The sequence below is a fragment of the Rhea pennata genome, chromosome 1, assembly GCF_028389875.1.
Source record: "Rhea pennata isolate bPtePen1 chromosome 1, bPtePen1.pri, whole genome shotgun sequence".
NCBI lineage: Eukaryota > Metazoa > Chordata > Aves > Rheiformes > Rheidae > Rhea > Rhea pennata.
The window spans coordinates 2081327-2096711 of record NC_084663.1 but is presented as its reverse complement, the minus strand read 5'-3'; the positions used below and the strand labels follow the sequence as shown (position 1 = coordinate 2096711).

The following is a 15385-nucleotide window of genomic DNA, read 5'->3' as shown; positions in this document are numbered from 1 at the left end:
TGCATGATTCAAACACTGCCAAGAGAAGAGACAGGAGCAGGTCCCGAGCGCCAGCCATGCTTGGACACAGGTGCGAGATGACACATTCAGCTGTTGGGGCAGCACGCTGGGGCCACGAGTGCTTGGCATGCCCCATTTGGCAACCCCTGGCGCTAGCCAGATGCACTGTGGTGCTTCAGCAACGGAGCATTTGTATCTGTGAAAACTTAGCATCAGTCCGGAATTGCACATGGGAATTTTGATGTGTGTTTTCGCAGGGATTCATCATTTGTTAGTCTAAAATTTATTTGATGATGCTTTGAGGTTGAAATAACAAAATGGCACGTCAGTACCCTAGAGAGCATTTTTACTTAGTGGCAGCCTTACTCAGAATAACTTGCAGGAGCAAAGAATGTCACAGGTATGAAGCCATCCAGGACTTGAGGCAAACAGCTCTATGTAATAGCAGTCCTCCATGTAAATGAAAACCCAGGCTAAAAATAAGAGTAAAACAATGAGGGCTGGGTGACTCCTCTGTCACTTGAACTCTTCCCAGCTCCCTAATTTGATAGTAGGATAGAAGTCACCGAGTTATTTCACACCTAGAAGTGAAAATCAACAGTTGAGTATAGGGGAGGATCGCCCTTAACACCCACTGGCAGGAAAGCAGGAAGAACTAGTCTGTTATCCGTCATTTGGCAGCCGCCGACTAGCCTGGCTGCATTCTCGTGGCTCCAGAGCCGCCACGGCGCGAGCTGATCCCTGCCCTGCCGGCCCGAGAGGTGGGGAAGGCACAAGGAGGCTGGAGTCAGTGCAGTGGGGCACCACAAGCACCAAGGGGTATTATGAGATGCTCTTGGCTAGAAGAATATCCTCAGGTTGAGGGACACTGGGGTTACGGCATGGGAGGCATAGGGCACAACGCCCTAAGTCAGGATTCATTGATTCTGCTGCACGGTTTTCCTTTCCGTTGTTTTTCCATTATGTTTTGGCCTTCATCGGGGGGGTTCCCAAGTACCACAGTCGCCTTCAGAACGGTTTGCCCACCAGAGCAGTATTTGCTCCTCAGGTTTCCACGACGTGCCTTAAGCAGGCTGCATCAGCTGAGGGTTACATCACCACCAGGTGATGGTCTTCGCCAGGCTCACAAGATGGCACGCAGAAGGGCAGGCGTGCTCGGGCAAGGATCTCCCCGCCAGTGAATCACATGCTTTCCTGGTGCACGGCAGCAGGTCCCTTCCCCGAGGGCTCTGGAAGGAGAAGGAATATTTAACACTTACGTCATAGAAAACACTTCATATTCTGCGGTGCAAAGTGCTTCAAGATGCAGGACAGCACGTTCTGGTCCTAATGAGACTCGTTTAAATACCTCCTGTGTCTATGACTCCACTTCACACCTTCCTTCTCTGGTCCTGGCTGTTAGGTCCTGTTTTTAGTTGACTCTATGGCTTGTCTACGTCCCGGTTAAAAGGTGTGTGTTGTTTGGGTCTAGAAGTATTCGCTTCCCTCAACTCCTCAATCTTTTGACCAAGTTTAACCAACTCACTGACTGCACTCCTGCTCCAAAAAACCCAACTCAACAGAGTTTGCCTACTCCTCACCAGAGCTGTCCCTCGCTGTCTTAGAAATGGTTGACTTTGCTAACGAAGCTGACTTCACTACTCCAAAAAAAAGGCTGCCTGTTAGAAAGAGTTGCGTGTTGCCCATCCAGTAAAGCTGCAGGAGCTCCCTGTGTCTGGAGCTTCTGAGACTCGTGCAGTAGGTGATCCTAAACCATCTGGTCTCGCCCAGAGGTTAAACGGGCCTGGGTTTGCTGGGAGCAGCTCTCTGCCGAAGCAAAGAAGGCAGAAAACCAGCGGAGGCCACAGAAGGACTTTCTCCCTGCCCCTTAGTCTGAGAAGCGATGCCGCAAAGCCTCTGCCGGCAGCAGTGCGCGGGCCGGAGCCGGGAAGGAGCTCCGCCGGCCGCCTCGGCTTTGCCTCCTCCGAGAAGAAGGTTCGTTAGCCCAGGTAGACAGCCCCGAGCAGGGCTCAAATAAGCTCGGTCTGTACCAGCACAAGAGTCCTTTCACTTCTCCGATTTGTAGCAGTGCCAGCAATAACACAGCTTGTGCAAGCAGCAGGAAAGCAGAGCGTTCGCTGCGCCTGCGGGCCGGGCCTGCCGGGACAGGCCGCCCCGCCGGGAGAGGGCGAGAGGCCCGGGCCAGCAACACCTCCGAGTCGCGGGCGGACTCAGAGGCGCGGGTCCAGGCAAGAACTGGTTTCTCCAGCGAGGAGGGCCCAAACGGGGCAAAAACGCGCCGAGCGCTTTGCGCTCCCCGCGGCGGCAGCGAGGGCCGCTGGCCCGGGGCGGAGGGGGGGAGTGCGTCCCGCTGCCTTGGCCGCCAGTGACAGCAAAGAGGAGGGGGCGAACGCAGAAGAAACCACCCGTTTTCCCCTTTGTGTCTTTCTGGCGTGCACGCAGAAACCCCGCTCTTTCCGCACCGCTTTCCCCGACGCGGGCTCGCTTGCAGGCGCGCCGCCTCGCCCCCGTTCCCCCGGGCTTCCCTTTGATCAGCCAGCGCGCGCCGGCGGCTGGGGCAGGTCGGGTTGTTTTCCCTTCTCTCCCCCCGCCCCAGCTCCCACCACCGCTTTTGGCAGGTTTCAGCCCGTCAGATTTTCCAGGAGCGGCGGCGGGGGCCCCCCACTCCCTCCCGACCTCCTCCGGGCGCCCCCGTGGCTTTGTGCTGCCAAAAGCCCGCCACGTCCTTTTTTTTAAAAAAAAAAAAAAAATCCTTTTTTCCTAGAGTTTAGGAGAAAAACAGGGCTGGAAGGAGGAGGCCAGACACGTGTGTCCCGCCTCCATAGACACACACTGTATGGCGGGGGGGGAGGGGGGCGCCCCTGGGAGGGGGTGTGGCTTCGCGCCGGAGGGGGCGTGGCTTTGGCTGGAGAGGCGTGGTTTAGCGCCGGGAGGGGCGTGGCTTGGCGCGAGGCCCCGCCCCCGGCGGTGGGGTCGGGGCGCGGCGCGGCGGCGGGCGCAGAGCGGCCATGAGCGCGGGCCCGGGAGGCGGCGGCGCCGGCGGCGGCGGCTGAGTCCGGGCCGGGGGGAGCGAGACGCCGAGCGGCCATGGTGGCTCACGACGAGCTCGGGGGGCTGCTGCCCATCAAAAGGACTATCCGGGTCATCGACGCGCAGAACCAGTCCTTCAGGGAGCAGGAGGTGAGGCGGGCGCCCGGGAAAGGGGGGATTTTGAGGGGAAAAGCAGCGGGTTTCGGTGTCCCCAGCGCCGCGGGGAGGCTGCGTGCGCGCTGCGGCCGGGCAGCTCTGCTTGCTCGGAGCTCGCAGACAGCCTGTTTCCCCCTCAAGCTCTAAATACAACTTTCTTTGCACCGTGAGGAATACTACGAAGCGAAGCACCGAGGCAGCCGCGAGGGAGCCTCGCTCAGCTGCTTTCAGCTCTTGCGCGTGTCTTCACGTAGGCTTAAATTCACCTTTCTTCAAGGGATTCGTGATTAATTTTTTTTTCTTGAATGCAAGCAGGCATACTTGAACTTTCTGGATTTTTAATCATTTGTCAGTACTGTAGCGTTTAACGCCCCTAACTCTCATTAGAAACTCGAAACTTAACACGCGCCGATGTCATCTGTGCTTCTGTAAGTAATACGTGGTGCAGACAGGCTAGTCGTTGTTTGCAAATGCAGAACTTAAAAAAAAAAAAAAAAAATCCTGAGCCAAAATTACCCGCAGTATGAACTCTGCCGAGTCTCAGCTTACAGCCGGGCCGAGTTTGGCTATAAATGGAGTGTGTAGCCCCAAAGCTGAACCGCGCGTCTCGGAGAAGGTGAGGTTTCTAAGAAGGAGGATTTCTTTTTTATTATTTTTCTTTCCTCCTGTCCTGGATCAAAGAACATAGTCGGAAGGAGGAGAAAGCGGTGCGTCTTCTGGCCGCTCCTCGAGCCTGAGCGCGCTCGCGGGACAGAAGGGATCGTTTTCCCCTTTTCTAAGAGAGGGAAACGGCTAAACCTAATTTCCAGCGTGCCGAAGTTTCCCGGTTGGCCGAACGCGCCGAGGGAGCCCGCCGGGCGCGCGGAAAAGCGCTGCGCTCGTGCCGCTTCCTGCGAAATTCCTCCTGCTCGGGAGGGCGCGCGACGCCTTTCGCGCCTTTCGAGCCCGTCTTCGCGCGGCGCGGTGCGCGGCGCCCTGGCGGTTTGTGCCCCCGCGGGAGCAGGGAGCCCCTCCGCACGGCCCGAACGGGAAGGGATGCCTCCCGCCGGGCTGCACGCTGAGAAGTACAAGCGTCCTGTCTGAGCAGCATAAGAAACCTCAGTGCTTCATTCTCAATGTCGCATTTTTCATTTACAGTCTATTTATATCCCTGGCCTTGATGGAGCTGCGTGTGGCTTATGTCTGTATATTTTCTGCTCACATTCCTGTAGTTTCTTAAGCCTTTCTTGGCTTGCGCCCCAGAAGGTTGATGCACAGTTTTATAGAACTGAAGTCCCTCTCCTTCTGCTCCATTCAGAAATGCCCACGGTTAAATTAAGTTCCCTTGTCCAGCCTGACTTTCCAGCTTTCTGGATGATCCTTTTCCCGACAGATTCTGCTCCGAGCGCACTGCTTTGTGGGCTGGCACAGGAAAGAAGTAACTGCGGTCGTGTACCTGAGCATCATCAGGCTTCCAGGGCTGCAGGAGTTCGTTGTTCTCTCAACAGGTTTTCTCCATTTCTGTAGTTCCTTCGCAGCCCTGAGATTACCCAAACATTTTCAAGCCCGGCTTTGAACGCCCTTTGCACTGGGCTGAGTGGTCTTTCTGTTCTGCGTCAATCATAGAATCGTTTTTCTTGTTTTCTCCCTGCAACTTTGAAGACTTGATTCGAAGCATGAGTTAATGTCCTGTCTCGCTTAACGCTGCGTGCAGGCAGGCACAGGCCGCTTCTTGGGTCGATTTGCCGCAATGGGATCTTGCGGATGTGGCTTCTGCAGTTCCTGAATCTCGTGATTGGAATCCGGTGCTGTATGTTCCTATTCCTTATTTCTGTTCTCAGCATTTGTCACTTCTCGTGCCGCACAGAAGCGAAGGATTCATGGGTTTGGGCTCCTTATCTTGCAGTCTCAGACGGGAAGTGGAGACAGTAGAGAGCTTGTTTTAAGCTCTTGGGCAATCTTAGTTTTCTTCCTTTAATCTTTTGATACATGTTAGAGGAGAGAATCAACTATAATTAACCAAAAATGCCTAATAAAACCTTGGTAAAATGTCTGCTGAAGTTGACTCAAAAAAGAAGCTTCTATTAAACTCATCTTAACTTCATGCTAAGAAACTTCCTTGTGATAGTGAGTCATGCCCAGCTATGTTAGATGTTTGTGAGTACCAGGGCAGCTCTACTGGTCTTTCTCAGCATCCAGTGCTGAGTCCGTCTCTTCCTGGCCTCCCCTTGTGTGCACCTTTCCTGAGTAGTCCTCAAAATGCAGCGTTTTTGATGTAAAGTACACGGAGTTGCTTGCTTAATTTAAAAACTGATCTGAACTTAAGCACAAATAGATTTCTATGAGCCATTTCCTCTTTCTTGGAAATGTTTCGGTCAGAACAGAAATGAAAGCTCTCTGGGCTCCCAGCAGCAGTTCTATCCTTCAAATCTGAACAGTGCAGAAGGAAAAATTAGGGTGACTTTGGGGAGTAGAGGGAAGAAATTTTGTAGAACTGGAGATTTTAAACTTAATCTGCTTTGTGTGTGCATGTTCCCCACAGGAATGTTCAGCATGTGGTCGTTTGCCAGTTACTAGAATAGCTGCCTAGGCTGGCCTGGGCTCTGGCTGCTGCTTTGTCTCCAAAATAAAATTAAAATGGAAAAATATTTTCTTTCTAAAAAAGGAAAGCGTGATGAAACGGAGAAACAGATCATGGCTCCATCTAAAGGTGGCAATAGCTTGCCCTGTAGAGGAGACTGCTTCCATCTATTTCTGTTCAAACCATAACGGTTGCTGTTCAAACCCTGCTTTGAATTCTAATTGCCACGTATGTTTTCCTGCCCCTTTTATACTGGCTATGATCTTTGCAGTTTAATTTTAGCCTTAAAGTTCAGGCAAATATTTACAGGCATTGCTTTCCCTTTAAGGCTACTTCGGAACACACTCTTTGAGGTTTTTTCCGCACTCCTTAAGTGGGTTCTTGCTTTTTAAACTTGCTTGGACAGCTGAGAAATGAAGTGAGAATTGCAGCCAGTACAACTTGTTCTCTGCTTTATTTACAGGAGCCAAGCAATAAACGGGTTCGGCCTTTAGCACGTGTCACGTCCTTGGCCAACTTGATCTCTCCTGTAAGAAATGGTGCAGTTCGGCGCTTTGGTCAGACAATACAGGTAGGGAGAACCAGCTGATAAACTGTTCCACTACTTAAAGATACATGCATTGGAGCATGTGCTTAAACGTGAACTGACCCTGCTGTTTAGTGCTCTCTAAGTAATCTTAGAAAAATGTTGTCTGAAGAACACTATAACCTGTACGTGCAGATAACATCACTTCTACATCTGAGTTGTAGTAACATTACAAACCATGAAAGCAAAGTTCGAGTGGCTTATGATTAGCTCCATTATAGGTAGAATTATGATCCTAATTTATGTACTTCCTCGTAGCTTGGAGCTGAAATCAAACTTTACTTGCCCTTCTTTCTAGCACGTGCTTGTTTTGGATCAGAGCCAGGAGAGGAACATGGAAAAGGTTGCCCATCTTGGGTCTCGAGGGACATTCTCACCAGCTTGATTAAAGTGTTCCTTTATCTGAGGAAGAGTGTCTGGGTGTGTTTTCCTGCCCTGCACAGCAGAGGAGGATGAGGGATTGGGAGGGGTGTGGATAACATTTATGCACTTTTTAAATGTTGGCTATAAACTGTTTTTTTCCCCCTTCCCCCCCCCCCCCCTTTTTAAATCCCCACAGTCATTTGCCCTTCGCAGTGATAGCAAATCTCCTAGCTGTGCCCAGAAGTCATGTAGCAGATCTGCTGCACCTACCCCTCCGAAAAGAAGAAACAGTGTACTTTGGTCTGAGATGTTAGACGTCAACATGAAAGAGTCCCTGAGCACCAAAGAAATCAAGCGGCAGGAGGTAGGCTGTCAGTTAAACAGCAGGACTGGGAAAGAGGCGACTGAGGCCTTTGCTTAGCCCGTTTCCATAGTGGGAGAAGGAGAAATGAGTGGGTGTGACTGTATCTTCCTGTGCACTTTTATTTCTAGACGACTAGATTTCTTTCTTTGGGAAAAGGTAGCCTTCTCTCTCGAGTCGCTAGGGAGTTTGTCTCCCCAGTCTGACCCTTCCGAGATGCCAAACCCTCTCCATGGCGGTGAAGAAATTTGAGAATCGCCCACGCTGGTTGCTTTGCAGTGAACCCAAAGTCAGGTTCCTTCTAAGGCCAGCTGCCTTTCTCTTAGGCTCTTGATGATTGGTTGAAAGCCAAATAGCAAGGCCTTGGCTCGCCTTTTTCCTGTAGTTCTTGGACAAATCTTCTAATGACAACACAGAAGCTTGACTAAAGATGTTTGGGATTTGACCTCTGTGGTTTTCTGGCTTTTGTTTTTATTCATACTAGCCTGTATAAAAGCAGTGATTTAAAAGGTGCTAGTATTTAATTTGGCTGGTGCCTGAGCTTCAAAGCTTTCGCACAACTTTAAGTAATGTAGCTTTTTCAGAGCTGAGAAAGGCAGCCCATTTACTTGTGGTTGCCGTGCCCAATTCAGATAGCAGAACCCCCTAGTCAAGCTGCAGAGATGGAATGTGCATTATGTGAACTAAAAGACTGTCAGAGGAACACTGGGATTAGAAATGATTCTCCATGCTTCATCTCCTCACAGGCAATATATGAAATGTCCAGAGGAGAGCAGGATCTAATAGAAGATCTGAAGCTTGCCAGAAAGGTGAGTGTCTTTTTCCTAAGAGTCAGTAATCAAATTGCAGAGAGTAAAGTTTCTTTACCTGTGGACACTACACATCAACTTGATGTCAGGCCTGGCACCCGCTGTTTGCGAGTTGGCCTGGAAAACTGCAGGGAGGAGCCCTGTAGTACTACCAGTACTAGTTTGGCTGACAGCAAACCCAGCCAAAAGAAATTGTGCTTTGCAGTTCCACAGAACTTGTTGGAGAATTCTTCTCGCGGATGAGATCAGTTTAGACAGGAGTCCTTTTCATTTGTAGGCCTTGATACCTTTATACAGGGATGAATCTTGTAGAGATTGAAGTCAGTGTTGCTTTTTCTATTGGCTTTACTTCACACCTGTCTTGCACATGATACATCCCCTAATAAATATGTTTTCATCTGGCATTTGGATTTGGGAGATCGGAATATGATTTAATACTGATGTTCTCTGACAGGCCTATCATGATCCCATGCTGAAACTCTCAATTATGTCTGAGGAAGAACTCACTCACATATTTGGAGACTTGGATTCTTACATTCCTCTGCATGAAGGTAAGAGCAACTGTATCATTTTTACATAATATGTTGAATAGGAGTTACAGGCTATGCTTTTTCACATTAGAAAAGTTCACTGAGGCATTGTGGCAGTTCTTATTTTCTTGTTTCAATTTCAGATTTGTTGGCAAGTTTAGGAGAAGCAACAAAACCTGATGGAACGGTGGAGCAGATTGGGCCCATTCTTGTGAAATGGGTGAGTATACTGCTGAGAGACACCAGGCAGAAAATAGTTATGAGCTTAAAGAACATTTAGAGCTAGAAGCTGAAATGCTGTTGGCTTTTGTGGCCTTGAGTGAAAGGTCTAAACGGAAATCCTGGCTATGCTGAAAACAATGGGAGTCTGTGAACTGTAACGGGCCAAGATTTTACACTGGAGACTTATGCTTGTGTCCGTAATTACTTACGGATTTATGTTTGGAATATCTGTATCTCCTAGACTGTTTGTAGCTGATGTGACTTCAATAGTGTTATCGCTGTTAATCTCAAACATGTGAACTTCAAAGGCATTGTGTGCAGGGTGCCCTTTTTCTCCTCACAAAAGACTGGCTATGTATACAAGATAATCTGTTAGCTTTTTAATGGGGTGAAGCATTGCAGTAAGGGAAAGAGAACTCCTCGAGTTCGACATATTTGATATGATTTATGTTTCCTACATGGAATTTACCTCCTAAATGTTCCGTTCTCCTGCAGTTGCCACGACTTCATGCCTACAAAGGTTACTGTAGCAATCAGCTAGCAGCCAAAGCACTTCTGGATCAGAAGAAGCAGGACCGGAGAGTGCAGGACTTTCTTCAGCGCTGCCTTGAGTCTCCTTTCAGCCGTAAATTAGACCTTTGGAGCTTCCTGGACATTCCTCGAAGTCGGCTAGTCAAATACCCACTGCTCCTAAAAGAAATCTTGAGACACACTCCCAAAGACCATCCTGATATCCAGATTCTAGAAGAAGCAGTAAGTAGCAGTGATTTCATGATCATCGTTCTGACATAAGCATGTAATTCTGGAGCATCAAAAAGTTCCCTACCCCCAGCGATTTTGGGGTTGAAAGCAAATGAGAGCTTAATCTAAGTGAATTCCATCATTTGGAATTTTAAATAGCACTTAAAGATACGCAGAGGATAGGTTCCTGTTTAATCATTTTTAATGCTTTGTTGTATAGATCACTATAATCCAAGGAGTCCTCTCTGACATCAACTTGAAGAAGGGGGAGTCGGAGTGCCAGTACTACATTGACAAGTTGGAGTATCTGGATGAGAAGCAGAAGGACCCAAGGATTGAGGGCAGCAAAGCTTTGCTGTGCCATGGGGAGCTGAAAAATAAAAATGGACATGTAAGTTCATTGTGTTCTCAGTAATTAACACTGAAGTTTGAAAACCTTTCGCTAGAGGTAGTTGTCATCGCTTGTCTGTCATAGCAGAATCATGAGCCCTTCTGTCCTTAAGGTATAGACAGTTAAATAATTTAAAAAGCAGGAGTGAGAGCACCTGATGGCAGGCTGTGTTTCAGGGTGTAAGGGAAAGTTTCTGCTGACAGCTTTTCAAGTGGCTTTCAGAACCTGGAAAATAATTAGCACAGAAAACGCCCACAGTGTGCTCTGTGCCCTAGCACCCCATCAGGAGGGATTTCCTGCCTGCTGTTTACTTTCAGGTGCTCTGACATTGCCTGTTATAAAACCAGGCTTACTGCTCTTCCAAACAAAGTGTTCCTGCAAAGGCCTGTTTGGGTTAGAGATGAACTGCCAAATGTTTATCTTTGCCACTGCAGCAGCATTGGAAAGCCCTGCTTGTAGTCGAGGGCTTGCTGCCTTTTATCCTCACTTACAGGAGGAGTAAACACATACTAAATATCAGATTTTTTTTTTGCACGTTTTAATTCAACCATTACACTTTTATACATCAAACAGTATGTATTTTCAAAAAAAGGTACTGCTTCTAAGCATCCTATCCTTCTCAGAACTACTTGTGGCTAGTAAGTATGTAGTCTTAAGGCAGCAGTTGAATTTTAAATGCAAGATCCTAAATGGCTGTTTAAAGTGTTTAAGAAAGCTATGCCTGTGCCATTAACTGGCTATCATAGACAGGTGCAAATTAGAAATAAGCATCTTGTGATCTGTTAAAAGTTAAACCTCCTGGTGCAAGTCCACTGTCAGAGCCTACATTACTATATCAGGAAAATATCAGCAAGTTGATGTGGGTGAGACTTAGATAACGTGGCCTTGAGTCCAGGCAGATCTGTAACTACTCTGAATACAGAGCACAACACTTTGCTCATGTTTAAACGTGTTTTCCCTTTCAGAAGCTGTACGTCTTCCTTTTCCAAGACATTCTGGTTTTGACCCGGCCAGTCACTCGAAACGAACGTCAGTCCTACCAAGTATACAGGCAGCCGATCCCTGTGCAGGAGCTGCTCCTCGAAGACCTGCAGGATGGCGATGTGAAAATGGGAGGATCCTTCCGAGGAGCTTTTGGCAATTCAGATAAAGGTAGAGACCAAACCAGTTACCTGTGTTGGAATTGCTCTGCAGGAATTGGCTGTATTCAGATGAGGTGAGATTGTAGCTGTGCTGCCTCAGATCCCTGTGAACTGAGGTTCCATTAGGATAGCAGCCAAATGACGTACGTGAGCTTCTGCCTTCGGTCTGTCACCGCTGGCTTTGCGATTTTATATCTGGTGGCTACACATTGTGTGTGTGTGTGTGTATATATATACACACACACATACAGGGGTGTGTGTGTTTGTGTGTGTGTATGTTTATACATATATAGCACTTCGTAGTCTTTGCTCAGATTAGAAAACATCTGCTTCAAAGTGCCTGTTCTGTTTGGTTTGTGGCGTTTTGAACGCTTCCCCAGAAACAGCAGGGCAGTCCAGGCCACGCGTCTAGTAGTGGAATCTCTAAATACTGAGCTAGGAACTGATCTGCTTTTTCCTATGTTTACCTTCAGCTAAAAATATCTTCAGAGTTCGTTTCCAAGATCCCTCCCCAGGCCAGTCCCACACGCTGCAAGCCAACGATATCTTCCACAAGCAGCAATGGATTAATTGCATCCGAACAGCCATTGCCCCCTTCCAGCGGACTGCGGCCGCGGGAGAGCTAAAGGAGCTGCCGGAGCTCAGCGAAGAGTCGGAGGAGAACAACCCTTCCGCATCCAACACCAAAGTCCAGAGGAGGCAGTCTGCCATGTCTGGCATAACTGAGATGGAGCTGGACGAAAACATATCCGAATGCGGCTCCATCCTGGACTCGGAGGAGGCCAAGGGCTTGAAAATACACAGAACGCTGTCTGGGCGCAGGAAAACGAGAGAGAAGCAGCTAGGCAGCAAACGGAAAGAAACATTAGTATAAAGAGGAGTCCAGGAATGTCCTTGTGGAAGACTGTTTATTTATAAATAACGTGTACATTTCTCTTGTAATGTGAGCATGATGGGATTTACTCTGTTGAACAGAAATGTCTCTTTTTTTCTTTTTTTTTATGTTATAATGGCAGCTACTGGTATACAGTTAACACTGTTGAACTGGAGTCTGGTTTTTTTGTTTGTTTTTTTTTTTTTTTGCAAACACAGCCACCTTGAACCTGAATGCATGCTGTAAATCTGTGATTCCAAAGTCCTTGTGATTTTGATTGTTAACGGCAGATTTGAAGAACACGCATAATTTTTTCCAAAAAAAAGTATTATCGCGTGCACCATTTGAGATTGTAAAATGGGAAATCTAAAGCAGAACTGTGTGCCATCAACATGAGCAGAACACTTCGCTTCTGGGGGTTTTGCATCAACACTGCAAAAGTACTTCCCGAACTGGACTTCAAACCTGAGTGCACGTCGTCTTCTTGTTTGTGCAGAGCGTGTTTTGCAGTGTTTGGTTATCATAATCCATGTAACTTAAAAAAAACAAACCAAAACAAACAAATGAAAAAACAGACCCCAGGTTCAATAGGTTTTCAATTTACCTACTGGAATTTTTCATCTTAGTTTGTCCATTGTACATTCCTCATTTTCACTCACATAACCTGCCAGGTATTTAATTTTTTTTATTAGTTTGTTTCAGGTTTGTTTGGGATTTTTTTTGTTGTTGTTTTCTTTGGGGTTTTGTGGGGTTTTTTTGTTTTGTTTTTTACTTGTTGTTGTCGTCTGTAGAGTCTTTCAGACTTGGCATTTCCTTTCAAGTACTCGATCCTTCTTGTGCGAAGATGTGCATGTACATACTATTTCTTCAAAACTCTGCGAAGAGAAACCAAGCCATAGCGTTGCGAGCCGGGGGGCTGGGAGGAGACGCCGCGCTCGACGCTGCCTGTTGAGTTTGTCCCGACGAGCAGTGTAAACGGCTTGTGCGTGCTCTGAACTACTGAAAGAGAACTGCATTGCTAAGGGGTTTAGGAAGGTTTTAGGAACGTTGCAAAGGGTTTGGGGAGGGAAGAGGAGTATCGGTTAGAGGGAGTAGCAGGGAGCAGAGGTAGTTTGTTGTTGCTTTGAAAATAAAGAGCCTTCGGTGGAGGGTAGAAGGCAGGACTGGAGGCAACCAAGGGCATGCTGTATGTGGTAGAAAGGTAGAGAAAAGGGAGTACCTGAAGCTGATGAATTCAGAGGAGCTGGTGTATTGTATATACTTGTGACGGCAGCGCTGCCATGTTCTAGTCGTCCAAAGATTCCCGCGAGGAAAAGTCAGCCTGAGAGCTCCGGGCTGCAAGACGCTGCGCGAAACAGAACTGTAGCAGCTTTGACTGGAGGAGCCACCAGGTCGCTCGCGTAGCGAGACCGGCACTGACACGGCAGCGACAGCGATCCCGTGATAGCGACCCGTGAGCAGCATCGGAAAGTGGCGCTCGAGGAGCCGCAGCTCGGGCCCAGAGGGTTCTCCGCCGGAAAGACGTCTGGCCAGTACCCTCGGAAAGCGGAAGAGGGTGTAGATAGACGCACCGAAACGCGCGGTTCTCTGTAAATGTATTGTACAGTTTCGAGTGCCAAGTACAATTAAATTCCTGACAGCACCTTGCTTGTGTGGTGTGAGTTGTTGTAGTTGTTGCAGGAAGCGGGGAGCTCCGGCTCGTGTCCCACCAGCCTTCCCGGCACCGGCCCTGCGCGCCTGGACACGCTCAGCGCCGCTGGGGCGGAGAGTGGGACGGGGGTAAACACGAGGCGCTTGTGGGAGTAGGTGGTTCCAGAGCGAGGTGTTACGGAAGCGGATAGTGTGTAATTCTGCTCCTCGAACACCTGCTCGAGCGCCCGGCACCTCTTGCGATTGCCCAGCCGAGGCTGGAGAAGATGCTCTGAGGAGAAACATCTCACGTGCGATGGGCAGCTCTGAAACGGGGCACGAACGGCTCTTTCCAGCAGTTGCATCACGGCTGTTTTCCATCATCTCCGGAAGCAAGGGCACCGGTTACGTAGTTCTCTCATCCTCGCCTCCCTTTGATGGACGTTACTCTGCTTTCCAACCCCTCCTCCTGCAGGAAGTGAGCGATACCTGGTGGCTGCTGCGCACGAGAAGAAACCGCATCAGCTCGACGTACAGGGGCTCGGGCCACGCTTCATCGTTCGAGCATGGAAACGAAAGAAGTTCCTCTGACCCAACCAGGAGAACTGATGGATGGGTGGATGGACAAGCGGAGAGATGGATGGGTGGATGGGTGGACAGAAAGGGACTTCTTCACCACGTGCTTCTGAACCCTGTTCTGAACAGCGTGATGTAACTTGATTAACCTTCACGAACTCGGGGGCTTTGAGCCACAATTAACCCAGCAGGACTCAGGGCGACGGTGGCCTGATGCGCGGCCACGTCAGCCGCCCCGTGGAGCAGCTCAGGGCTGGGGAACCGGAGCGGGACAAGGTGGCGGAGGCTGGGCCGGGGGTGACCGCACCGAAACACCCTTGAGGCGCTCAGCCGGCCTGGCGCGGGGTCCCGGCTCGGACGGGCGCCGCGGGTTTGGGGCGCCGGGGCTGCCTGAGCTGTGCCGCAGACACAGCCCAGGCGAAGCGGCCGCCAAACCTGTTCTGCGTAAGTGGCCGAAACCTGGGGAGTTTCGGTGCTTTATCGCCCAGCCCCATCTCTTGGCCTCCACTCAGCTCCTGTTCTGCTGCCTCCTCCTCTTCCTGCTGGAGAGGGAGGGAGGAAAGGAAAAAGGAGGAGGGACGGAGAGGAGGAGGAAAGGGAAGAGGGAGAGACGGAGGAAGGAGGGATGGGGAAGGAGGAAAGGGGGATGGAGAGAAGGGGCGAAGAAAGAACAGGGGAAGGAAGGAGGAAGGACAGAGGGAATGAAGGAAAGCAGGAAGCGGGAAAGGAAGGATGGAGGGAAGGATGGAGGGACAGCGGAAGGAGGAAGGTGGGACAGAGGGAGGAGGCACATGCTGCCTGGGCTGGCTGCCAGCAGCTCAGGGCGCGTTCACCACGCGCTGCCCTCTTGCTCGCGCACGGTTCCTGGCTGCAGCACTGCCGCTGAGGCGGCCAGAGGAATTGCTCGGGCGAGCTCAAGCTAAGGGGTTGCACCAAGACAATGTGCCCGAGCCACTACGATCAGCCCATCCAGCACGGCAAAAATCAGCCCCCTCCTAATTTTTGGCTTGCCCTTTCCTCCCCTGCTCGCTCCACCCTGGGCTCTCGGTCCTGGCACTTTTTTATCCAACCGGTCCAGGGCTCTTCGGCGTTCCCAGCAAGCGGCCAGCGGCGACCGGCCGAGTCCCCAGGGCTTTTTCCCCAAGTCCCGTGGGCTTGCAAAGGGGGGGGGGGGATGATCCCAGGTTGAGCAGGTATTTTTACCCCCGGGAAAGGAGCCCGGCGCTGGGTGGCTTTTTCTGCCACCCGACTCGGCTCGCGGCCGCTCGGCCAGTCCCGCAGCTGCCCGGGGTCCCTGCCACGCCGCGAGGCCTTGGCATTGCCGCGGCTCGTGTCTTCCCGGGGGCCCGGAGAGTATTTCCAGCCCAACTGGCATAAAAATCCCCCAGCAGGGACAGGAGCTGCGTGGACGCGTT

The 15385-nt window shown here is 50.1% G+C and overlaps 1 protein-coding gene across 1 annotated transcript; it reads left to right on the top strand.

Annotated features, from left to right (window-relative positions):
- The first annotated feature begins 3012 nt into the window (after window positions 1-3012).
- On the top strand, window positions 3013-13407 carry NET1 (neuroepithelial cell transforming 1). Its single transcript, XM_062580071.1, has 10 exons — window positions 3013-3180; window positions 6210-6317; window positions 6892-7059; window positions 7803-7865; window positions 8320-8416; window positions 8539-8615; window positions 9113-9370; window positions 9579-9749; window positions 10715-10901; window positions 11365-13407. The coding sequence occupies exons 1-10, from the start codon at window positions 3088-3090 to the stop codon at window positions 11763-11765; spliced, it is 1623 nt and encodes a 540-aa protein (XP_062436055.1). The 5' UTR covers window positions 3013-3087; the 3' UTR covers window positions 11766-13407.
- Window positions 13408-15385: the final 1978 nt, after the last annotated feature.

What these genes read in the sequence shown, in the direction of transcription:
- NET1 (XM_062580071.1), top strand. Translation starts at nt 3,088, where the DNA reads ATGGTGGCTCACGACGAGCTCGGGGGGCTGCTGCCCATCAAAAGGACT. An exon ending in GCTTTGGTCAGACAATACAG is followed by an intron (nt 6,318 to 6,891) that starts GTAGGGAGAACC and finishes AAATCCCCACAG; the next exon opens with TCATTTGCCCTTCGCAGTGA. An exon ending in TGAAAAATAAAAATGGACAT is followed by an intron (nt 9,750 to 10,714) that starts GTAAGTTCATTG and finishes TTTCCCTTTCAG; the next exon opens with AAGCTGTACGTCTTCCTTTT.